The 24,656-nt window shown below is 61.8% G+C and overlaps 1 protein-coding gene and 1 long non-coding RNA gene across 3 annotated transcripts in view; one reads left to right on the forward strand and one right to left on the reverse strand.

Moving 5' to 3' along the window:
* The window catches only part of SLC9A3 (solute carrier family 9 member A3), a 41,056-nt gene extending 21,940 nt beyond the window's left edge, over positions 1-19,116 (forward strand). Inside the window, exons 2-17 of one of the 2 annotated variants that reach the window (XM_077879683.1) lie at positions 2,756-3,058; positions 5,949-6,109; positions 7,852-7,930; positions 8,478-8,655; positions 9,467-9,687; positions 11,717-11,919; positions 12,323-12,412; positions 12,507-12,577; positions 13,632-13,761; positions 15,248-15,363; positions 15,951-16,080; positions 16,316-16,492; positions 16,673-16,745; positions 17,142-17,255; positions 17,531-17,774; positions 19,005-19,116. In XM_077879683.1, coding sequence (XP_077735809.1) covers positions 2,756-3,058; positions 5,949-6,109; positions 7,852-7,930; positions 8,478-8,655; positions 9,467-9,687; positions 11,717-11,919; positions 12,323-12,412; positions 12,507-12,577; positions 13,632-13,761; positions 15,248-15,363; positions 15,951-16,080; positions 16,316-16,492; positions 16,673-16,745; positions 17,142-17,255; positions 17,531-17,774; positions 19,005-19,008 — 2,294 coding nt within the window. In that variant the 3' untranslated portion in view covers positions 19,009-19,116. Of the gene's footprint in view, positions 1-2,755; positions 3,059-5,948; positions 6,110-7,851; positions 7,931-8,477; positions 8,656-9,466; positions 9,688-11,716; positions 11,920-12,322; positions 12,413-12,506; positions 12,578-13,631; positions 13,762-15,247; positions 15,364-15,950; positions 16,081-16,315; positions 16,493-16,672; positions 16,746-17,141; positions 17,256-17,530; positions 18,040-19,004 lie in introns of those variants that run through there. The other variant, XM_077879684.1, reaches the window with a different exon arrangement.
* On the reverse strand, positions 13,367-18,920 carry LOC144302405 (uncharacterized). The gene is made up of 3 exons (XR_013369260.1): positions 17,930-18,920; positions 16,325-17,400; positions 13,367-15,990 (listed from the first exon to the last, which is right to left on the reverse strand). It is a non-coding gene; the product is annotated as an uncharacterized LOC144302405 (long non-coding RNA).
* Positions 19,117-24,656: the final 5,540 nt, after the last annotated feature.

A 24,656-nucleotide genomic window follows, 5' to 3' on the forward strand; every position in this document is an offset into this window, starting at 1 on the left:
CCCAGCCAGGCTGTGGAGGAGCCGCCGACACCATGAACCAGTGGCCCACAGAGGAGTGTCCCATGGGCAAGGAAGGGTGTAAACCTCCCTCTGAACAGGAGGGACTGGCCCTGAATCTACCAGCAGACATCCTCACCTGCCTGAACAGGTGTGTCCCCTACCTGGGCAGCAGTGACAGGTGTTTCTGTCCAGGTCAGAGGTGACTCTGCACTAAAGCACACATGCTGCCCAGCCCCCCGGATCGCACCTGTGCAAGGTGCCCCCACCATCGGATGGTGCGTACGTCACCCTGTGTGTGTGCACGTAGGTTTCCTTCTCAGTCAGCCAAACCTGAAGGCACCTCCTCTGTGGGTTCTCAGGGCTTACTGTTAAGCAAGAGCCTCAGCTCTGAAGTCACCTCGTCTCTCATCTACTAAATTAATTAGATTGTGAGATACTGGGCTGCCATGCGGGACGCATCTGAGGACCAGCCACAGTGTCAGCTGGTGCTTCCTGGGACTCCGCGTCCTCCTGGGAAAGATCAGTCTATGACCAAGACCCCGTGTAAATCCCTGATTTGGGGACAGATTGTGGTTCAAGACCAAATACTCAGCAACGTGACCTGAAGCCAGCTCTGGGGTCAGACCTCAGTGAGGGGCTTCCTAGAGTTCAGAGGTCACTCGGTGCCCCCCGAACAGAGGAACAGGGAGGCTCCAGATGGGGGGACACGTGCTCCACCCCATCTGCGATGGAACAGTGCTGGGTCTGCGAGGCCCTCGTGGTGTCTGCTGCTGGGACTGGCAAGGAGGCAGGTGCTGCCGGAACTCTTCCCGAAGCATGGGGTGGCCCCACATCGCAAGCCCTGGGCACTGGGCGGCACCCTGCAGGTGTAGGCACCTCTCTCTGTGCCCTTGCTGGGTGACAGCCTCTCCTGCTCACATGGTGCCCCTCCCAGCCTGCATTGCAGTGTGAGGCCAAACCATCCGGATGCTTTCCTGCTGACGAGCGGGGACAGCCCTGAGGGCTCCCAGGAACCTGCCCTCCATCATTCTGGGCGGCCACCCCCTGAGCTGTTTGCCCTCCGTGCCCCGGCAGGGTTTGGTAAAAGTCATCAGGCAGGTGCCAGGGTGCTGGCTCCGTGGGGCTTCCCCGTGTAGGGACGTTCACCAGATGAGTGTGAAAATTTTCAGGAGGAAGAGTGGAACTTGACGGGAACACGAGTGTACAGCCTTGGCTGGAGAGCCCGAGAGCCCTCAGCTGTGTGGGGCAGGGGTCCCCAGCAAGTTCTCCAATCCCAGAAGCACTGGCCCCTTCTGCCCCTGCAAGCTGAACCCTGGCCCTTCCAGAACTCGGATCTGGGCCCTTGGCTGGTGACCCGTGGGTCGGTGACGCTGCGGCACCCCCGGAAGGTCCCACCTGCACACCTGCCGCTCTGCTTCTCGGCTAGACTTGGGAGGCCATGCACAATGGGGAAGACAAGTCCTTGGGACTGTCCTCCACAGCCAGCATCTGACCCCTGTGGTGACCCCATGATTCAACAGGCCAGGGACGCAGAGCAGAGCAGCTCAGGGCAGAGCCTGGCGGAAGAGGTGAGTGAACCAGACCCCAGGCTCGCTGCTCACCAGCCCCCAGGCGGGCAGGCTCACAGGATAATGCCCTTGCTCTGCATGGAGAGGTCTCTTGATACTCAGAACTTCAAGGAATGGAAAAGAGAATTATCCTAAATGTGAGCCAGGCTCTCCAGTCCATGTTCTGACTATTTTGAAATCGGGCTTAATGTAGGAAATCTTCTCACTTGTTTCTGAGTCTTAAAATAGAGAAAATAAAATAGAAGGAGAAATAAAATAAAATAAAATAAAATAATAAAATAAAGTAAAATAAAATAAAATAAAATAAAATAAAATAAAATAAAATAAAATAGAAGGAGAAATGGGCCCCAGTAGGTCCTGCCTCACCTAGAAGGACCTGTGCCCTGAGGTTCTGGTAGGATTGGTGGGCCGACGGGGCCCTGAGGACAGCTTTTGGCAGGGGGACTCAGACCCCACTGTCCCCACCAGCTCCCATGGGGCAGTGGAGCTCGTGACCCCGGGGAAGCCCTGCCGATTGTGGCTTCAGGAGGCTCTGTTCCTCGGGGCTGTGACCCCTCGCAAGCCAGAGGGGATGGTCCCCCCCAGGCTTCAAGCAGGCTCAGACACTAGCACCTGAGAGGTGGAGGAAGAGGGCCTGGAGGCAGCATGAAGGGGTGAGGGGTGCAGGGGGCATCCCCACTCAGGTCCAGAGCGGGCTACCTGGGGCCTGTGGATGTGGATGCCTTGGGCTCTGCCCACCCAGCTCGGGGCCTGTTATCGAGACCTGAGTCCTCTGTCCGGCTTCTGTCACGGGAGGCTCTTCCTGCCCGGCCCACCTCCTCCCCAGACTCCTGGACTGCCCGTGGAGGAAGAGGGCCATTCCCCCTGCAAGGGGCAAGGAGACCCGGAGGTGGGGTCCTCAGGGGACAGCAGTCAGCAGTGCAGTGGCAGGACCTCCTGGCCACATGATGGGCCATAGGGGTATCCCCAGACCCAGACGTGGCACCTGGCTTCCGGGGCGCATCCAGGTGTGAGCAGGGAGGTGCAGGGGGCTGGTCACAACATCACCACTTCTGCTCCCTGTTGCAGCTTCCAGAAAGACACCCACCATGCGGGAGGGGCCTGCAGTAGCCCTGGCCCAGCCCACTCCTCCAGGGGCGGCCTGGCTCCGAGGGGACCCTGAGCCCTGACCGCCCCCTCCCCCACAGGCTTCCACCTATCACACAAAGTCACCAGCGTTGTCCCCGAGAGTGCGCTGCTCATCGTGCTGGGACTGGTGCTGGGCGGCATCGTCTGGGCAGCTGACCACATCGCCTCCTTCACGCTGACACCCACCGCCTTCTTCTTCTACCTGCTGCCTCCCATCGTGCTAGACGCCGGCTACTTCATGCCCAACCGGCTCTTCTTCGGGAATCTGGGCACCATCCTGCTGTACGCCGTCATCGGCACCGTGTGGAACGCGGCCACCACTGGGCTGTCCCTCTACGGTGTTTTCTGTAGCGGCCTTATGGGTAAGGGGGCATGGCATCCATGGGGCGTCCTTGGAGCAGGGGATGGTTGGGGTGAGGTCATCCTGGGTGTGGGGTCCTCGGGGTGGGGTCCTTGGGGCGAGGTCCTGGGGGTGTCCTCAGGGTGGGCTCTGCAGGAGTAGGGTCTGGGCAGGATACAGAACACAGACCCAGAAAGGGGATGAGTGAGTGTGCAGGGTGACAAATGTCACTGGTTGGTCCACTTAACCAGTTTGGTGTGTTGAAAATAAGGTTTAATTAATAAACAACAGTGGTCTGGGCATTCCCAGGCGGGACTCGTGTCCTACTTGGGGATGAAATCCTGTCAGACCAGGCTAGCGGGTGGGTGAGGTGGGTGGGGTCGAGCCGCTGAGCACAGAGATTGGGTCGTTCGTTGTTTGTACGCAAACCTGCAGGAAAAGCCAGGTCGACTGCTGCTCCGCATCCGTAGCAACTTCTCCTGCAGTTTGGGTTACTTAACTCAGCGGAGGTGCACCCCACCCGCCTGGGGAACTGGACCAGGTGGGCCGGGGCCCAGGGAGCCTCACACAGAAGTGCACGCAGCCCAAAACACAGCCCTTCACGGTGTCACATGGGGGCCACCACGGAAAGGGGCTGTCAGCCCCACGGGCGCCTGTCCGTGCTCCACCTTGGCTCCAAGCGCCTCCACCTGCCAGGGCCCGACTCTGAGGGCCGGGCCATGATTTCCTTCTGACTAAGGATGAGCCTTGGGCCCAGCTCCGGGGATCAGGGCCTTGGAGCCTGGATGACACAGGACCTGCAGCCAGCACGGGAGGCCAAAGGGCCCCTGCCCCGAGCCATCACCTTGCCTGGCCCATTTGTCATCTTGGGACTTTTTCCTCAGCCCATGAGGAGCACACATGGTCCTTTGAGCCCCCGCTGCCAGTGGGTACCACCCCCAGGCTCCCTGAGGGTGACACAGTGCCTGGTGCACCTGGCCAGGCCTCGCAGGGAAGGAAGCCTCAGGTGTGTTGTGTTGCATTTATTGGCGATGCCCTTCAATAGTTGGGACATATCTGAGATAACAGGATCCCCTCTGGCCACTGGACCCAGGGGAAGGTCTCAGGGGTTGGGGCAGGAGCCCCCTGTGGGGCTTGTGTTCAGCCCTCAGGATGCTCCTGGTCAAGGCCGGGCATCAGCCACAGTCATGGAGCAGAGGAGCGCTCAGGGGCCAACAAGTCTATCCTGGCCCAGAACACCCAGAACTGCAAGCCTGGTGGGGCTGGGGGGGTAGGGGTCAGTTTCTGGGGACCCGTGGCCAGGCACCTCAGAGCCCAGTGAAGCTGTGGAGCACCCCTGTGAGCAGAGGTCACCCCCAGGAGGCCTGGCGTGGGGTGCCAGGTGGGTATCTGGACGGGCCGGCGCAGGGAGGCCCAGCAGAGGCTCCAGGTGGTCGGTCCGAGAGGCTTCATGTGGGTGAAACCTCAGGTGGTGGACAGAAGGTCCTAGAACTCGTAGCCTGGGAGTTGGGATCCCACAGTCCAGCCTGGTCCCAGGAACCTTGTTGACAGCACCAGTGGGTGGTAGACTGTCTCTCCAGGGAAGAGGGCAGGCTACCCCAGACCCGGGACATTGGAGTGGCTTCCAGAACGTGCCACAGGGTCTGTCAGGATCTGTGGACAGCGAGAGGCCAGGGAGTCAGGAGGCATTTAAGAATGGACGCCTCAAGGGTGGGTGTGCACTGGGAAGCCCCTGGTGTCTGAAGCCTGGAAGGACTGTGTTCCTGCCACCCCAGCCTCACCGACCATGTCTGGAGGCGGAGAAGCAGAACCTAGGGTGTCCCTTCCGGAAGAGACATTTTAAAGTCACAGGAAGCAGTTTTGACACCTGCCCCTGCTCCAGCGAGGATGCTTCCCGGGCCCCCAGGAACCAGGTCTAGGGCCCGGCCTCTCTGCACACCTAGCCTTCTCCCTGCCTGGCCCTGAGGGAAGCCCCGGCCACACAGAGGCCACCGTCCTGGACCCGAGGGCCCCACAGCCCTGTCTCCCTTCCTCTCCCTGGCCCTTCAGGCCTGACTGGCCCCTGGGGTCTGTTGGAGTCCGCTCAGGCTGGGGAGGGAGCTCATGCCAGCAGGCCCCTGGCCGAGGACCTCCCCAAGCAGCCCAACTGGGGGCAGGTGTGTGTCCCCACAGAGCATGGACCCCAAGTGCAGACTGCTGCTGGGGCTCCTGTGTGGCCCGGTGTTGCTCTGATCTGGAAGGATAGAGGCTCTGGAAAGAGCATCTGGGCATGACCACCGCCCCCGAGAGTGCCAGGAACCCACTGGGCAGGGGCCACTCCCAGAAGCAGGCTCCTCCAAGGCCCTTGCTCCCCCTCCCTCCACTCTGGGTCCCCAGCTGACCTCCCTGCAGCCCCTCCAGTGGGAGCCCCCAGGACCCTGTGAGGCCTGTTGTGCCCCTGCCTCCAGCTGGTCTTGGGGGCTCTGGTCTGGGCTGAGATGTCAGTCCCCAGGGAGGCCTCCCCCATGCCTGTTGAGCCCCGACGACCTCCCCATCACTATCACCACCCACACCCCTGCACTGTAGGCCCCCAGGGCAGGGGCCTGATTCCCTGCTGTGTGTGTCCCCCACCCCCAACCCCTCATCTGCCTGCAGCAGGCACGATAAGCTGGAAGGAGGAAGCAGCCGGGGCCCAAGGGAGGCCAAGGGAAGAAGTGGGGTCTGGCAGTTCCCCTGGGGATGAGGCCAGCCCTGCCTGAGGCTGTGGGAGCCCATGGGGGGAGGCGGAGTCCCCATCCTGGGGGGCTTCCAATGCAGCTGTCAGCGGGACAGCACCCGGAAGGACCCTGAAGGCCTCGGGGGGAGGCGTGTTGACTGGAGGCCCTCATTCGGCCTGGCTGGGGGCTCTCCCTGACGGCTCGCCTGTCCTGCAGGAGACCTGAACATCGGGCTGCTGGATTTCCTTCTGTTCGGCAGCCTGATCGCCGCTGTGGACCCGGTGGCCGTCCTGGCCGTGTTCGAGGAGGTCCACGTCAACGAGGTGCTGTTCATCATCGTCTTTGGGGAGTCGCTGCTGAACGACGCCGTCACCGTGGTGAGTGGGTGCCGGGCGGGCCCAAGGACTTGCCAGGGAGCATCTCGGGGCCACCGGGAGGGGACACGCAGTCACGGTGCAGGAACTGTAGAACTGCCCGGGGCCCTCGGCGCAGCGGGCAGAGAACGCGGCCTATGCGAGGGGCTGGTCCTCTGCTTGCAGCTCCGACTGGAGGAGCCGTCCCCATGCCAGCCCCGGGCGCTCGCACCCCTTCCCTTGCCTCCTCCTAACCCAGAACCACTGTCTGTCTCACCAGTTCTGGCAGCGCCTCCCCACCCCCGCCCCGTTCTCAGAGCAGGACACCTCTACCTGGGGGCGTTGGTGCCACCCATTCCTGAATCCCCTAAGGGAGCCGCTAAAACAGCAGGATCTCACTAGGATTCAGGAGGGAAGATGGCCTGTGCTCGGAGGCGGCACTGTCTCCAGGAGGGGGCTCGGCAGGGCCCCCGTGTGTGGGCAGGGGCTGGAGGACCCTCAGTCAGGGTCTGAGGCCGCAGCACCTCTGCAAAGTGAACAGAAGGTTTGTGAGATGCGGGGACGCTGTCTCAGCCTCAGAGCTGTCGGCCTGGCGTGCCCCAAAGCCACCCCAAGCTGAGCCAAGTTATGGGCAGCCGGGCTGTGTGTCTCTGAGCACCTGCTCCAGACCCCGGGGTCAGCCCCTTCCCTCGTCCCTGGGGTTTTGCAGACACGGCAGGATGTGAAGATCCGTCTCGGCTCTGAGTACCCATGGCCTCGCTAAGACACTCCCTTCTGACATCCCTTTGGGGTTCAGGGGTCTGAAAAGCCCTAGGGTGCTGCTGCACAGATTCCTGACATAGCAGAGAGATGTTCTCCAGGGATTGTGAGCATTAGAGACTTAATCAGAAAACGTCTGCACAGCCCCTTGGAGGCTGAGCTGCTCTGTGCCGAGGCTTCTCATCTCTGCAGAAGCCCGAACTCACGTCTGGACCCAACGCTCCACATCCCCTCCCACCCGCGTGTCCACGGAGACACCTGAGCTGAGGTCCAGCTTCAACACCTTCCGTCCTTGGAGGCTGCCTGCCCAGGCCCCGCGCACCGTCCAGCCTGCCTCACCTCCCTGCCTTTGGGGTCCTCTGACCCCCAGAGCACACCTGGAGAGGGAGGAGCCTGCATCCTGCCCACCGCAGCCCCTCGGCCCTTGGCCCCTCACTGTGGAGTGACACCTCGTCGGGGGGGGGGGGGGGCGCGGGGGGGGGGGGCGCGGGGGGGGGCAGCCCGGGAAGCGCTGCCCTATCTCCACAACTTCAGCCTGCATGCAGTTCCTGAGCTTTTCATCTTGAAAATCTCGGCGGGTAAGGTGTAAATGTCCACACTTGAAGACACCAAGGGGTGTGAGCCCACCACGAGGAGCTGGCACCATAGTGAAGTCGCTGAAAATGAAACTCTGGCTTCATCTTGGAAAACAAAACCATTAACCACAGTGGGTTAGCTTTGTGGTCTCTGCTGCTTTGCTGAGAGTATGAAAGGGTCCCATTTGCTCCTGAAGGGTCTCCTTCCTTCTAGAATGTTCTTCTGACTCTCATCTCATCTTTGGCCTTTGTCTTATTGACCATTCTTGCCTCCTGGTGGTCTCACTCAGTGATTTTGGGTTTGCAGGATAGGGGGCTGCCAAGGGCTGCTCCTTCCAGCCCAAGTCCTCAAGGCCTGGGCCCTGAGTCAGGACGGGCTGAGCACTGGCCGAGGGCTGACCCGAGGTCATGCCTGCCTCTCTGTCCTCCCAGGTCCTCTACAATGTGTTTGAATCTTTCGTGACGCTGGGAGGTGACAAGGTGACTGGTGTGGACTGCGTGAAAGGCATAGGTATGTGGCTGGCGGGTCTATGTGCCTGGGGAGTATGGGGTCACGTCTCCTCTCCAGCATGGGGACTCCCTCCGGGCTTCGGCACCAGCACCACCCCCGGGTTCCACAGCTTGTGCGGGGAAAAGGTGTTTCCATTCTGAAGTCTCGGCAGCAGGCCCTCCCATCCACCATGTGTTTCATGAACACAATTTCGCGGGTTCCGGCCACACTAGGGAGGCAGGGGCTGCTGCCCCACTAGCATGTCTGGTTGGGGGCTTGGATGCTGGTGTCCCAGGGTCCCAGGGATGCCCCTGCCCAAGGCCACCTTCTTGGGCTTTCTCTACATGGGGGCAGGGAACCAGGCCTTCCTGCTCTTCACAGGCTGCCTCTCAGGGCAAGAACTGGCTTCTTGTTTGCTGAGTTATTGGCGCCTCTGTGGGGGTTACCAGGCAACCCACAGTGAGGAATGGTCTGGAAGGACGGCTGGTCAGCCGGCCCACACAGGGGCCAGCCACGCCCGGCCACAAAGGGCCTTTCAGGCAGCTCAGCCAGCATCCTCGGCCCGCAGTGTCCTTCTTCGTGGTGAGCCTAGGAGGCACGCTGGTGGGTGTTATCTTCGCCTTCCTGCTGTCACTGGTCACCCGCTTCACCAAGCACGTGCGCATCATCGAGCCGGGCTTCGTGTTCATCATCTCTTACCTGTCCTACCTCACATCTGAGATGCTATCGCTGTCAGCCATCTTGGCGTGAGTTCCCCTCACTCCCACGGCCCAGGGGCCAGAGCTATATAGTGTCTGGGCCACACACTGGTGTGCGGGGGTGGGGGCAGGGGCACTCCACAGCACAACCAAGTAGCTATGCCAAGGATGGGAGAGGAGGGGAGAGGAAGGGAGAAGGGAAAGGGTGGGGGAGGGAGAGGGGGTGCGGGAGGGGGAGAGGAGGAGGGAAAGGATGAGGGAGGGGAAGGGGGACAAGGAGGGGAGGAGGGAAGGGAGGGAGGGGGGAAGGGAGAGGGGAGGGGGAGGGAGGAGGAGGAGGAGGGAGAGGGAGGAGGGAGAGAGTGGGGGAGAGGGTGGGGGAGGAGAGAGAGGGTGGGGGAGGAAGGAGGGGACCCTCCCCTCTGGGGCACAACATTCCTGGTCCCTCCCGGCCCCCTCTACCCAGCCACCTCCCTGTGAGGGGTGAGAAGCCACTGTATGGGTGAAGAATCCGGCCTATTCAGGTTTTAAATCATGAGTTGGCCTTTTCACAGAACCGCCCTTGAGCTCTGCCTACACACAGCCTCTTCTGGGTGCTCTGGGCAGGAAGCCGGCGGGCACCCCGTGACCCACATCTGCCCTAGCACCTCCCCTCAGAGCCAGCTGCTGGCCTGTGGTCAGGCACAGACAGCCCACTGGGTGGCTCGGGGCTCAGGTCTTGGGGGGCTGCTGGGACCTGGGCCCAGCTCTGAGAGAACACCCGTCAGTGGGTGGGTGGGTACCCAGGACGCAGACCCTCAGGCCCCGTCCCGGCAGCTCACAAGCCCCTGGTTTCACTGCGTGCCTGTCCCACCCCCAGCATCACCTTCTGCGGCATCTGCTGTCAGAAGTACGTGAAAGCTAACATCTCTGAGCAATCAGCCACCACCGTGCGCTACACCATGAAGATGCTGGCCAGCGGGGCAGAGACCATCATCTTCATGTTTCTTGGCATCTCGGCTGTGAACCCCCTCATCTGGAAGTGGAACACGGCCTTCGTGCTCCTGACCCTGGTCTTCATCTCTGTGTACCGGGCCATTGGTGAGGGCGCTGGTGGGGTGGGGTACTGGGGATGAGGGGTGCATGAGATGATGACAGGGATGATGGGGAGATGGGAAGTGGCAGGGGGATGGGGATGATGAGGGTAAGGGAAGACGATGGGGGATGACCAAGAGGAGGGAGATTAGAGGAGATAATGGGGAGGAGGAGGATGGAGGGGAGGGGAGAGGATGGGGGATGATGGGGATGACAAAGATGAGAGGAGATGATGGGGATGAGGGGAGAGGATGAGGGATGGGGATGATGGGGATGAGGGAGATGATGGGGAGGAGGGGCAACGACAGGGATGCTCAGGGCATAGGGGTGTCCAGGGATGGGGGGCGGTGGTGGGCTGTGGGCATGACTTGGGATGGTAAGGATGGTGGAGGGCAGACACTGGGGCCCGGCTGAGGGAGCTTGTGGGGGAGCCAGGATGCGGGGTTTGTGTGGCCCAGGGAGGAGCAGGCTCCAAACCCTGGGGAGCCTCAGCATGGCCAGGCCAGTGGTTATCATCAGCGAAGGCTTAGGCTCTCTGATGGACGGCCTTGTTCCCTTGAGATAGAGGTAGCATAGTGAGGGGTCAGGGTGGAAGGTTCTAGAACCCAGGGGAATCCATTTGGTTTCCCCTGGACTCACTGTGGATGTAGTCACTGAGGAAGCAGATGATGCTGCGGTGAGGCAGGGGCCCTGCTGGCTGCTGTGACCATGACCGAGCTGGCCATCGCTGTGTTTGTGTAGGGATGGGGGTGGGGGAACACCTGTGCTCCCCGGGACCTGGGGGCTCCGAGGAGCGGCTGCCAGAGCAAGGTGGGGTCGGTGGTCCCAGAGCTGCCTGAGCCACCAGAACGTGAGGCCTCGGCTGAGCCATGGGGTGGTTTGGCCCACGGCCAAGAGAGAGCTCCGGTATAGACAGTGTAAACAGTGCAGATGGTGTAGACAGTGTAGACACAGGGGAGAGGGTGTGGGGAGAGCAGGGCTACAGGCTGGAGTTTTTGTGACCTGTTGCTGGGAGCAGAATCCATCAATGCCTGAGGAGGGAATCCCCATGTGCTCCCCACAGGGTGAGGTGGAGCTGGGAGGGGTGAGGGGTGTGTGTGAGGGAGCTGGGTGTGTGTGTGAGGGAGCTGGGAGGGGTGAGGGGTGTGTGTGAGGGAGCTGGGAGGGGTGAGGGGTGTGTGTGAGGGAGCTGGGGTGTGTGTGAGGGAGCTGGGGTGTGTGTGAGGGAGCTGGGGGGGTGAGGGGTGTGTGTGAGGGAGCTGGGAGGGGTGAGGGGTGTGTGTGAGGGAGCTGGGGTGTGTGTGAGGGAGCTGGGGGGGTGAGGGGTGTGTGTGAGGGAGCTGGGAGGGGTGAGGGGTGTGTGTGAGGGAGCTGGGAGGGGTGAGGGGTGTGTGTGAGGGAGCTGGGAGGGGTGAGGGGTGTGTGTGAGGGAGCTGGGGTGTGTGTGAGGGAGCTGGGGGGGTGAGGGGTGTGTGTGAGGGAGCTGGGGGGGTGAGGGGTGTGTGTGAGGGAGCTGGGAGGGGTGAGGGGTGTGTGTGAGGGAGCTGGGGTGTGTGTGAGGGAGCTGGGGGGGTGAGGGGTGTGTGTGAGGGAGCTGGGGGGGTGAGGGGTGTGTGTGAGGGAGCTGGGAGGGGTGAGGGGTGTGTGTGAGGGAGCTGGGAGGGGTGAGGGGTGTGTGTGAGGGAGCTGGGGTGTGTGTGAGGGAGCTGGGGGGGGTGAGGGGTGTGTGTGAGGGAGCTGGGGGGATGAAGGGTGTGTGAGGGAGATGGGAGGGGTGGGGTGTGTGAGGGAGCTGGGGGGGTAAGAAGGTGTGTGTAAGGAAGCTGGGCGGGGTTTGTGAGCTGAGTTGGGAGGGGTGGGGGAGGGGAGGGAGGGGTGAGGGAGCCAGGAGGCCTGGGCGGGGGTGTGGTGGTGAGGGAGCAGGGGGAGTGAGTGAGCAGGTGAGGGAGGGAGGGACGGCGGTGCTGGGGGGAGGGGGGGAGGCAGCCTCCGCCGGCCCGCCCGGTGCCCTGGCGCTCAGCCCAGCCCCCCGCAGGTGTGGTCCTCCAGACGTGGGTTCTGAACCGGTACCGGATGGTGCAGCTGGAGATCATAGACCAGGTGGTCATGTCTTACGGCGGCCTGCGCGGGGCCGTGGCCTTCGCCCTGGTCGTCCTCCTGGACGAGAAGAAGGTGAAGGAGAGGAACCTGTTCGTCAGCACCACCATCATCGTGGTCTTCTTCACCGTCATCTTCCAGGTAGGGGGGAGGCCATGACCTGCCTGTCCCCTGACCCCACCTGCCAGCCCCACGATGCCACCAGCCTCTCCGGCCTCTAGGCCCTAATTGGTTTTTACTATTTTAGTAACTAGGAGCCGTTTTGTAGGTTTTCATGTGGCCCCACAGGGGACGCGGCACCATTTGGTCTAGAAACGTCCTCCCTCCTTCCCGTGCTGCTGGCTGCTGAAGCCCCAGTTAGGGTGGCGTTGCCCAGGGCCCCCCCAGGGCAGTGTCCCACTTCAGCCACCCCGGAGCCCTCAGAGCAGCGTCAGGGCCCCCTGCACCTGGGGGTGGCCGTGGACTCCCGTCCCAGGGGCTCTGTGGGTCAGGCTGGGCCCTGGGGTGGAGCCCACCGGCCACCAGGGTCGTCCCCGTCTTCCAGGGCCTGACCATCAAGCCCCTGGTGCAGTGGCTGAAGGTGAAAAGGAGTGAACATCGGGAGCCCAAGCTCAACGAGAAGCTGCATGGCCGGGTAGGAGCGGGGCGGGGTGGGGGTGTGGGGAAGGGGGGCCGAGGTGGGGGCAGCCCTCCAGGTGATGCTAATGCCCCTCTCCTTCCGCTGAAAGGCTTTTGACCACATCCTCTCAGCCATTGAGGACATATCCGGGCAAATTGGACACAATTACCTCAGAGACAAGTAAGTGGCAGCAGGTGCCCTGGCTGGACAGAAACGAGGACACGTGGAGCCATGTTGGTCTCCACTGTCAGCTCCCCTCCCTCTGCCTTTGACGGAGGACGGAGGACAGAGGACACACAGGGTAGAAAGAGCTGCTCACCTGCCTGTAAACCAACCCCACAAAGCCCTAGGGAACCAAGAACACTGCCTTGGAAGGGGCCAGAAGCTTGCTTGTCAGACTGAGACTCCCCCTCCCCCTGGGATGCCCATCCTCCTCCTCCCCCTCCTCTCCCTGGGACCCCCATCCCCCTAGGACCCCCCTCCCTCCCCACCCCACCCCCTCTCCCTCCCCACCCCTCCCCCTCTTCCTCCTGGGACTCCCCTCCCCCGGGACCCCCTCCCTCTTCTTCCCCCTGTCCCTCCCCCTGAGATCCCCCCTCCCCACCCCCAGCCCCTCTTCTCCCTCCCCCACCACATGGGGCTGGGCTGGATGTTACCCCTCTGATCAGCCCTGGCACGTGCTCTCCTGACCCCATACTGGCCAGTACTCTGTGCAGGATTTAGAGCCTGGTTCTCCCCACAGGGGTCCCTCCTCCCCCAGCCAATCCCTCTGCAGGAAAATGTGCCCCCTTCCCTGTAGCCAAGGCCTGAGGGCCCCAGGGCCCCGCCCTCACCCGGCCCCACCGTTTCCAGAAGGTTAGAGTCACTGGAAAGCTCTGCAATACTGTATTAAATGAGAAAACAGAATCCATAATTCCACATACATTCTGGTGAGACAGGCCTTCGGGCAGGAAAGAAGGAACAGAGCACAGATGGGGAACCAGCACCCCAGATGTTTATTGCTTTCATTTTAGAACTCACCTTTGTGGTTGTTGGGTGAATAAAAATCAGGGTGGGGGGCGGGAGGGCGTCCCCTGGTCTGAGCTCCTGGGAGACCCGTGCATACAGGTCTGGGCAGTGGGAGACCCGGGCCCACCACACCCCTGCTCCCCACCCCCACCTGCTGCCAGGGGCCCCGTCCATCCTGGGGCCACCCCAGCGTTGACGTCTGTGTTGCTTTGAACCCCCCCCCCAGGTGGTCCAATTTTGATAGGAAATTCCTCAGCAAAATCCTTATGAGAAAGTCTGCTCAGAAGTCACGCGATCGGATTCTCAATGTTTTCCATGAACTCAACCTGAAAGATGCCATCAGCTATGTGGCTGAGGTACCAGAACATTCCATGTGTTCTCTTTGTGAGCGCTGGGGGCTGAACCAACACCCAGACATGGGATGTGGGCAGCCACTGGGGTCTCAGGCACTGGGCCAGGGAAGGCCCCCCCAGAGGCCCAGCAGCACCATGCCGGGGTCAATGACGAGTTCACCCCGTGAAGCTCATGGGTCCCCCGATACCCCGAGAATGGCTGTGGGAGCTGAGGCACAGAACCCTCCCCCACGGCTCTCTGTAGGACACTCTAGGGCCTCATGGAGTCATGCCCCCAACATACGTGTGCACACGGTATGCACAGCCGTGCAGTGTGAGGTAGATGAGTGGGCTCCAGGTGCACATAAGGATGAGGGACAGGCCCTGCCACATGGGCCGCACGGTGACTCTGGATCCCGTAGTGTCTGAGGCCGCGTGCCCTACGCCAACCCACAGCCTCCCAGGGACTGGGGATGTCAGAGTGACTCAGTCATACAGGTCTCTCTCAGGTTAAACCCACTCCTCGGGGGACACAGTCTGGCTGGCCCCTCCCTGGTAGCCACAGGCCTCCAAGTGGCACTTCCTGGCTTCTCAGTGCACACGTGTGACCATCCCTTGGTCGTTACATCGATCACTCAGCTGCCTTTGCCCCACTGTGTCCCCACACATGGCCCCTGGCCCAAGGTCACCTGGCGCCTCGCCAGCTTGGACCCACATGGGGCCTGGTGAGCTAGAGGTCTGCACTTCCCTTTGGAGGGACAAGCCCTCTTAGCAAGCCCTTGACCTCGTAGAGGGTGTGGCCGAGCCCTAGAAGCATCTGTTCTTTCAGGGGGGACATGGATCCCTATCTCCAGGGGCTTGTCCACACCGGTGTACAGCCCGATGCCCCAGCACAACCCAGGGTCCCTCCCAGGCACAGGCGGGCAGGGGCCGCAGGCAGATGAGCACCTACTGAGCTGTGCTGGGCCAACCCCACTCCCCTGGGCTCCAGTCCACGAGCTGCAGCCCCCGGCAGGACAAGACACCTGCTGTCTGCGCTCTGGCCCTGGGTGGGGAGAGTTCAATGCCCGGATCTCCGCCTTCAGGGGCTCTAGAGCCGGGATGAGGGATCAGGAGACGCGGTCCTGACTGTGTGTGCAGTGTGTCCCTGGGACACAGTGATGCCCCAGCCCCACATGGGAGGTGCAGGCGCTGGCAGGGCCCCCACTGCCCACCACACCGCGTGCCCCGGCCCATGATTCTATTGTTCCCCTCTCTGGGGCACTGAGGGTGGCTGGCTGGGAGTCCCCAGGGCCCTGGGGGCACTTCCCCAGTCCTGTGGGGAGCTGCAGTGTCTCCTGGCACCCCGTGCCCCCAAGGGGCTGGTTCAGGGACCCAGGGTTCCCTCTTCCCTTTCCTCTTCGACCATTCAGTGTGGCCTCACTGTGGCTTCAGCTCTCTGGGGCTGGCGGTCACCTGGCTGTGAGGCACGCCATGCTGTGCGTGGACACAGACTGTCTCCTGCCCACAGGGAGAGCGCCGTGGGTCCCTGGCCTTTATCCGCTCCCCCAGCACTGACAACATGGTCAACGTGGACTTCAGCACGCCACGGCCCTCAACCGTGGAGGCCTCGGTGTCTTACCTCCTGTACGTGCCCAGGTTCACACCGGCTCTGCCAGAAGAGGCCATCCCCTACCCCTGGCCCCTCCACCCCCCCACCCCTGCCGTGACCCTAGTGGCTGCTGGCTGCTGTGGGCAGGGTCTTGCCTGACCTGACCTGCACTTCCCAGGCCTTCCTGGGCACAGGCAGCAGGGCCCCTCTGGACAGACACTGGCCAATGGACATCTAGGGGAACTGAGAGCCATCAGGGGTCGAATAAAGACCCCTGGCTGGGCCCCTGAGGGGTCCAGGGAGGGTGTGCACACAGGTGCCAGGTGTCCCCCTGCATGATGCACCTGGAGTAAATGCTAGCGTTTGCCTGATGTGAGACTAAGAGCGGGGAGGGCCAGATGGAGATTTGGGGCTGAGGCCTCATCCCTGGTGCCCCTACACCCACCCCTGGTCCTGGATTCTGGACCTCTTGATTCTGTAGGGCTGCATGGCTGGGGTTTGCTCAGCTGGTGTGCAGGTACTGGGCTAGAGGGGGGTGAGTTAGGAGGGCAGGGGGCCGGTGGTGGTCAGGCTCAGGGGTGAGGGGCAGGAAGGCCAGACGATCACTGAGGCCCCCATACAGGAGGGAGAATGTCAGTGCGGTGTGCCTGGACATGCAGTCCCTGGAACAGAGGAGGAGAAGCATCCGTGACACGGAGGACATGGTCACTCACCACACCCTGCAGCAGTACCTGTACAAGCCCCGGCAGGAGGTGGGTGTGCAGAGTCTGGGCGGGGTTCAGCCCTCGGGCCCCTCCCGACCCTGGTACAGAGGTCCTCACAAGAGTGCAGTGAAGGCTCAGGCTGAGAAGGGCTGCGGGAGGCGGTGGCCTGGGCTCTCCCGCACCTGGGTCTGTCTGTCTGGGGTCGGGGCAGCCCCGGCACCCCCGCCCCGTGAGCTGTCCTCCCACACCCCACGTGTGACCGTCCCGCCTGCCTCTGCCCCAGTACAAGCACCTGTACAGTCGGCACGAGCTAACTCCCAACGAGGACGAGAAGCAGGACAAGGAGATCTTCCACAGGACCATGCGGAAGCGCCTGGAGTCCTTCAAGTCTGCCAAGCTGGGCATCGGCCAGAACAAGAAGGCGGCGAAGCTGTACAAGAGGGAACGTGCCCAGAAGCGGGTGAGGGCCAGGGACCGTGGGGCTGCCTGGGGGCAGGGGTCACACCCGCAGGGTCAGGCCTGTGGGAGTCTGCACCTGTAGCCCCCTCACAGAGCAGAGCTCTCCTGGGGACGGTTGGGGCCGTTGGGGCCCGGGTGCGGCTGTGCCCACACCCGCTAACAGTTTCCTTTTGTTTCTCAGAGAAATAGCAGTATTCCCAACGGGAAACTGCCCCTGGAGAGCCCCGTGCACAATTTCACCATTAACGAGAAAGGTACGGGTTGGGGCCGGGGCAGCACGCACGCTCACCAGCAGGACCCAGGGATGGTGATGGGGCAGCCGGGGTGCAGAGGGCCATCCTGCCACGGATGCCCTTCCCCTCAGCAGCCAGGTCAGGGCAGGTGAGGGCCCCAGGCACTGGGGCCGGTGGGCAGCGCCCCCGAGGCGGGTCCCACACTCCCGGGCCCAAGGGCCAGGCTGGGTGGGGAGGAGGCGTGGGGCCAGGAGGGGTGGATGCACTGTGTGGGCACTGCCACCCGGCCAGCCGCCCAGATGGGATGGGCAATGACCCTGGGGTGCTCTGCCAGCTGCTCGGGGTTGTCTGCTAAGGGCACTAAGCGGGGTGTCTGCAGCCAGCCCACGTCCTTCATGCTGCCCTCCCTTCCACCAGATTTGGAACTTTCAGACCCAGAGGAGGCTCCCGACTACGGTGCCGAAGCGGGTGGGGGGATCGAGTTCCTGGCGAACATCACTCAAGACGCCACGGCGACGGACTCCCCTTCAGGTGAGGGCTGGGCCCGGCCCTCCTTGGCCCCAGAAGTGGGCACGTCGTTGGTGGTTATGGGGTCCGCAGGGCCAGGGAGGCCTGGTGCTGGGTCCACGTGGGGGTGAGTTGCAAGCGGGGAGCAGGGAGCTGTCACCTGCCCGGCCTGCCGTAGATGGAGAGACACAGCAGACCCCAGATACCTTCCAGTGACCTTCCAGGTGTCGGCAGCAGGACGACTGTCAGCTGCACCCTTCCTCCCTGCTGTCCAGGTTCACCTTTGCCCTTTCTCCTAGGGATTGACAACCCCGTCTTCTCCCCGGATGAGGACCTGGGCATCCTCTCCAGGGTGCCACCCTGGCTGTCCCCCGGGGAGACAGTGGTGCCTTCCCAGAGGGCTCGTGTGCAGATCCCCTGCTCTCCGGGCAACTTCCACCGCCTGGCGCCCTTCCGCCTCAGCACCAAGTCCGTGGACTCCTTTCTGCAGGCCGATGGCCCCGAGGAGCAGCCGCACACGACCCTCCCTGAGTCCACGCACATGTAACTCCTGACCCCGCCTGACACCTGCTCTCTCCTCAGCTCCTCTCCCCTAGCTGGCTGCCTTTCTGGCTCTGGACCTGAGTTCTGCTCACTCTTCCTCCCTCTAAGCCTCTTTTCCAGCTGCACATTTCTTAGGACACCCTTCCGAGTCTCACCTTCTCCCGCTGAGATGTCAGGATCCAGAGCTGTTTGAGATGGCTAAGCCCCGGGCTCCGCCACGAGCCTGTCCTGAGCTCAGAGCAGGGCTGGGTGGGGGCTGGGTGGGCACATCTCTTTTTCTCCCCGAAGGCCCTGGGGCTTTGGGAAAGGCCCATGTGAAAGAAGTGAGTCCAGGAGAAGAGCATCGGGTCCCTTTCGGCCTCATACAGACGAGCTCCAGGAAAGGGTCCAGGGGAGCGGAGGGGCAAGCCTCGCCAGGTCAGAGCAGCCCCCCTCTCCGGAGGGGAAGCCAGAGCAGGCGGGCTTGGGGGGCGGGGCAAGGCAAGGTGGCAGGCAGGGGCGTGGCACCTACTCTGCAGGAAAGAGGGTTTGCCCCTTGATGCAAGGTTTTGGGTTCATTTCATGTTTCCTTTGGGTGTTTGGTGGGCGCTTGGGAGGAAACAGGAAACCTGCCCCAGCGCAGGAGGGGCTTTCCCACTTATTCCAACTGAAGCAGGAGCTGCTGTGATTCTCTCCTACGGAGGCTTGAAGGGGCGTCCATCCCTTCCCTGTGGGGTGTTCCAGCAAGTGTGAGGGGCGCTGCCTGGTGCAGCCTTAGCCTCGCTTTGCCGGGGTGGGGGTGGGGGGGCTGGGGGGATGTTACTGGGGAGTGAGCTCGTGGGAAACGCCGGGTGGGCAGGACCTCCGGGTGCTTCTGCTGCTCCTCTGCCGTCTCCCGGCTTCTGCCTCTGAACCCCACACCCTCCTCGACCCGGAGAGGCCGCGGGGCGGGCACACGGGCACACACTGGACACCCCGCGGTACAGGTGCCTGTCGAGGGGCTGCAGGAGCTAGTCCTCCCCCGACCCGGTCACCGTGGGCCGCGCCGGCCACACGGCCAGGCCACGGCCTGAGACTGTCCCGGTGGTGGCGGTGGGGGCCCTGGACGACGGTGGGGGAAGGGTCCGCGGGCCGGGGTGTCCCCGTGATTCTGTCCCCGCCCGGGGGCTGTGGCAGCTCCGCCCGCCCCACCCCGCAGGGACCCGGGGCCCCGCCAGCTGCCCGCGGCGCTCACGCCGTCTTCCCCCGCAGGTGACACGGGCTCCGACGTGCCGCTGACCGGACGCGCGTCCCCTCCCGCCGCCGAGAAGCCCGCGCTCCCCGCGCGCTCCCCGCGCCCGCGCGCCCGCAGCCCGGCCCCGCCCGCCGCGGCCCCGCCCGCCGCGGCCCCGCCCCCCGAGGCCCCGCCCGCCGAGGCCCCGCCCGCCGCGCCGTCCGACCGCGAGGCGGGGGCGGGGCCGGGGCCGGAGCGCCGCGGGGGGCCGGGCGCGCATGCGCGGTCGGCGGCGGCGCGCAGGGTGCACAGCAGGCGCTCGTTCCAGCGGCCCCGCGCGCGCCGCCGCCCTGCGCTGCTGAAGCTCGCGTCCCTGCCGCCGTCGTGCCACGCGCCGCCGCACGCGCTGGAGCAGGAGGAGACGCCGCTGTGACCCGAGGCCCCGGCGTGTCCGCGGGCGCGGCCGCCTGCAGGGAGCGGGCCGGGCGGGCGGGGCCGAGGGCCCTGAGGCCACCTGCGCCGGCCACCTGCGCGGCCCCAGCGCGTCACCGCCCCGCAGGTGGGCTCCGTCCGGCTCCAGGCCTTGCCGCTTGGCGTCCTCCCTCCCATCAACACTGCCAGGGACACGGAGCCCCCGTGAAGTGACGTGGGCCGGCCAGGTGCGGACACCGCGTTGCAGGCCCGCCCCTCGGGGATGTGGGCAGCCCGGCCCTACCTGGCCCCTCCGGCCCACTCCCCGTGCCCCGCACTGCCTGTCCCCTTAGGGACTGTCGCGTGCTCACCCTTTGTGTGTTGTGAGGTCAGAGCCCAGCACCGGGGTGGCTCTGGCCCAGGTGTGGGTGAGGCGGCCTGTGGATGCAGGTGCTGCCGGGGCACCTGGTCTCCGGCCGGAGCTGTCCCACGGACACGACACCGGGAGATGGCCCAGGCTGTGTCACAGGTTGCACGGGCCGTGTGGACAGGTCTACACAGCTCCAGCTGAGTCTGGCAGGGCTGTCACTTAGCAAGCACCTTCATGGGGTCAAGGCCCGGTGGGAGGAGCTGCCGACCCGCGGTGGAGTGCCAGGAGACTTGGCACAGCGCACAGACCCGCCCCCCCAGCCCTGAGAATGTCGTAGCTCGCCGTCTCACCCCTCCAGGGTCTCAGGGACAGGGCTGTCCCCTTCACCTCCCACCCCAGAGGGAGACCCCTGTCTGGCAGTCCAGTGTGGGGAGCGGCTGAGGTGGGTGAGGAGGCTGCCACAGTGAGCCCAGGACGGGGCCCTCATGTGCCCTGGCCTGGCCCTCAGACTGGGTTTTGCGTGAGAAAGACATAGTAAAGATCTACGGACTTTCTAGAAGACTTCTACGGACACTCCTAGAAGCTTTTCTCAAGAGGCCCGGCCCTGTTCTGCTCAGGAGCGTCAGCTGTGCCAGGACCGCACTGTGATGGTATAAATTCCCACAGCCCTCACAGCAAGGCCGGTAGCACTTTGTAGGGTTTTAATCGTGCTCATTGGGACGCTGCTGGAAAGAGGCTGTACATCTGCTGTTTACACCTTTGCCGTTGGCTGTTCAGCAACATGAAGCTCCTGACCCTGATGGCAGCAGATCTTCTCCTTACTGGAATCACACATACCTGGTGGGGTTGGGCTTTCCACAGTTACCCCACAGCGTGCAACCATTATGACCAATTCCGTAAGCACAAACTCCAGCCAGTACCCGCAGAACAAAACCTGCCTGTCAGCGAGCCCAGGCCCCGCAGCAACTGGGCCCATGGCCAGGAGGGCACATGCCCTGTCCGCTCCCTGCAGAGTGCTTCGTCCAGATCAGTGAGGCCCTGACACACCAGGGCCTCCAGGGTCCCCAGCCCAGCTGGTCTGGCACCTCCAGCTGCCTTAACAACTCACCTGGGCCCAGTTCCCAGCTGCAGAGCAGAGGCTGAGTCGGGGAAGGTGGGTCAGAGGCATCCCCTCAACACCAGAGGTAGTAAACCGGCAGGTGATGCATCTGTTTGACAGATGGCTCCTGGCTCAGCGCTTGGCTAGGGTTTTCTGTGCTGGACGGCCAGTTTGCTGAACGGCCACGAGGGAACCCCAGTCCAGGTAGGAAGCCTCCCTGGTGGAATCCCACATTTCAAGCCCTAGAGAAAGTGCTGGTGTTTCCTCTGTGGACAGTCCTATGCGCCCTAGTGCTGTGGATACATTTCATAGACGAGAATCCTAGCCGTTCTTGTCGTTGTAAAACAGAATGTAAACAACGTCTTATGAATGTATTTCCTTAGGAAAACTGTTGTAAAATTTTTTATTAGAAAAATTCCTATTTATTTCGTACTGAACTTTGGCCTACTTTATGGTAGACTATAAAGAACACAAATCTACGAGTTGCTAATTCTCACTTCTGTATTTTCTTGAAAATAACTTTGTTACAGTGCTTCTGTACTGTGTACTAGTGATCTTCTATTGTGAAAGGAGATTTAAAATTTTCATTGAAACTCCAGTAGAAATGTACGCTGAGTTAGGAGTGGTGAAAATTGTGTATGTGAATTTGGTGAATGTAATCTTAGTCAATTTCGTGAACCCCTGATCACAGAACAATGTGCCTTACAGGGCTGCCCTGGATGCGCTGGGCAGGGGCCCATCACAGACCCTGTCACACCTGCACGATCAAGTTTATTAAACTTGTTTCAAGGCACTGTGGGTGGAAACTTTGTGAGAAATCGTATGGAGGAGATTTAAGGGGCAGTTTGCTCTGGCACTGAAATCAACATCGACATGCACATGCATGCATATGTCAGAGGCAGCCCCTTCTATGGTGCAGGGTGGGCATTGGGACTGGCAACGGCTGCACACCCTGGCCGAGAGCTGGTTCCATGTCCCAGCCATAGGTGGGCGGATGCCACCATGCACTCAGACTCATCCCTGCACACAGGGCGCAGGCCCTGGAAAGGGCAGAGCAGGAGCCACCCAGCCAGAGTGGAAAGATGAAGCCCCTGAGATGTTGAGGGGATAGGCCCAGGGCTGAGGAGAGGGGCTGGCCGAGCCGGGCCCAGAGCCTGAGTGGGCAAGGGCAGGCTCTGACGGTCAAGAGGAGGCTGATGGAAGGGCAGAAGTGTGGGTGACCTGACTCAGAGCTGCACACCTGCCCCTGCAGAGAAAGCGAGTGCACAAGCACGGGTGTGGAGGGAGGGGCAGAGGGAGAGAGGATCTGAAGCCGATTCCCTGCTGAGCACAGATCCCAACGCGGGGCTCCATCTCATGACCCCGGGATCACGACCTGAGCTGAAATCAGAGTCCAACGCTCAACCCCCAGACACATCTTTTACTTTTTAATTTTTTAAAAATTTTTTACCAAGCAAGGGGAGCATTTGAGGGAGAGGGAGAAGCTGACTCCCCGCTGAGCAGGAAGCCCGATGCGGACTCGATCCCAGGACCTGGAACCACGACCTGAGCTGACGGCAGACGCTTCACTAATGGAGCCTCCCAGGTGCCCCCAGACACATCTCTTAATAGTTAAAATCTTGATGTTTAATTTTTAAATTTTTATTTATGAGAGAGACAGAGAGAGGCAGAGACATAGGCAGAAGGAGTAGTCTCCATGCAGGAAGCCCGATGCGGGACTCCATCCCAGGACCCCAGGATCACACCCTGAGCCTAAGGCGGAAGCCCAACCGCTGAGCCACCCAGGTGTCCCTGATGTTTATTTTAAAAAGAAAATAGCACATCAATGCCAAGTCTGCAGGTAGTTTTTTAAGAGGAGTCTAATCAAATTTTAGCCATTTCAAAGCTGATCGGAAGGAGTCCCAAGGAGCGGGAGTTCTAGGACTACACTAAGTACTGCAAACTGGTCAGCTTAAAACAATAAACTCACTGCCAAGAGGCCCTGGTGGGGCCAAGGCCTTGCTTCTCTGCTCCTGTGGGGAGTCCTCTGGCCACATCTGTCTGTGTCCATCCGTGTCCAGTGCTCTGGGGCTGGGAGGAGCATCACTTCAACCCGCCGTGTCTGTTGCAGCCCCACTGGCTCTTCCCAGGCCTGCTGTTCAGGGAGCCCCTCTCTGGGCTTCTCTTGGCTCTGAGCCATGTGTCCTCGCAGGGCCGAGCCACCTCCAGGAGGGCGGGCGGGGCAGCCAGCAGCCCCCATGTGGCTCTCCCTCTCCAGGCACTCCGTGCGTGGACTATATACAGCCCTCCAGGTAAGCATCAGTGTCTGTGCTCACACGACTACACTATGGTGTTCAGGAGACCCCTCCACCACACCCTGGAAATCCGATGAATTAAACTTTAATGTCAAGGAGATCCCCTACCTTGAAAGATACTCTCAACTGAATGGCAAGTGTTCTAATAACAACCCCAAGACCAGTGAGGCCACGGTGGCCCAACACGACCTGTTCTTGGTACGGGCTGCAGGCTGCCTGACCTGTTAGACCCACTTCCCAGCATGTGGCCTGGAGGACTGTCCCCTGCCCCCCGGGACGTGGCTCTCCACTGCCCACTCCCACCCCACCCTGGTCAATGGACTGCCTTCAAAGTCAGATGTCCCATTACTTGGAATGTGGCACCTGGCCTTCATGCCAGGTGGCCAGAGCTTCGGCCACCGTTGCCGCCACCGTCCCTGAAGCTGGGGTGACCATCCCACAGTCAGAGAAAGAACACCGCAAGGACCAGATGTGCCATGGGGATCTGCCGTCATTATTTGAATGTTCACCCTCGTTATTTTTTCCTGAAGTAACGTGGAGTGAAAATTCAGATAGTGAAATAATAAATGTATTTCTACTGTTATAAGGGACAATAATTAGTGATAGTTAACTGTTGACTTTATTAGTTTGAAAACATTTGGCACTTACTCCCCACTAGACGGTAAAACATACACTTAACACAGACACAAAGAGATAGGACATTAGCTCCGTGTTTATAGAAGTTACCTCTCTTCTGAGCCAGAAGCATTTCTAAGAACTGCATCTGGTGTTTAGTCACTTAATTCCATTTAGGTTTTGATTCTTAGAAGAAAAAGTCCTACCGGTGAATTGTTTACTCTCAAGAAGAGAAAATAAGTGCAGTGATGGACTGTGTCTTTCGCATGGCTGGAGAGGAAACAGAGCCCCTCGGAGGCTTGCGCTGAGTGCTCCGAGCAGACCATGCAGCCGCACGCGGAGCAGCAGGGGGACTGCATTGCGGGGCTGGTGGCATAGTGGGGAAGGGGCTGCACTCCCTCCCTCCTGACCCAGCAGTCCCAGGGGCAACTCTCCCTGCCTCCCGTTAGCCCGCAGCACTCGGTGGACCAGGGTGCAAGCACACCTGAGATCCCGCTGCGGCTGGTGGGGACGGGTCAGGACCCGCAAATGGCCCACTGTTTATGATGCTGCTGCAGCCCGTTTACTGTGCGATTCCAGACTAATGTGCAAATGAGGCCACCACCAGAGCCGCTGGCGTGGAGAGATGGCCATGCAGAGGGGCCTGAGGGATCCCGTGTCACGTAAATGTTTGCCTTCACCGGCGATTTCACTTCATCAGACCCGAGGCTCCTGCCATCACTCTCTCCCCTCAAAGCTCCGCCTGGCCACACCCACCCGGTGCCAGGGGTGCTCCTTTGGAACCTGTGGCATGGAACATGTGGCGAGGCCCACTGGGGAGACGCCTGCCTGACTCCTGCGGGGCTCAGCACATCAGAGCCTGCAGCGGAACAGGGCCCCGTGCGGGCTGAGGCACACCCTG

This window comes from Canis aureus, chromosome 31 (genome assembly GCF_053574225.1).
Source record: "Canis aureus isolate CA01 chromosome 31, VMU_Caureus_v.1.0, whole genome shotgun sequence".
NCBI lineage: Eukaryota > Metazoa > Chordata > Mammalia > Carnivora > Canidae > Canis > Canis aureus.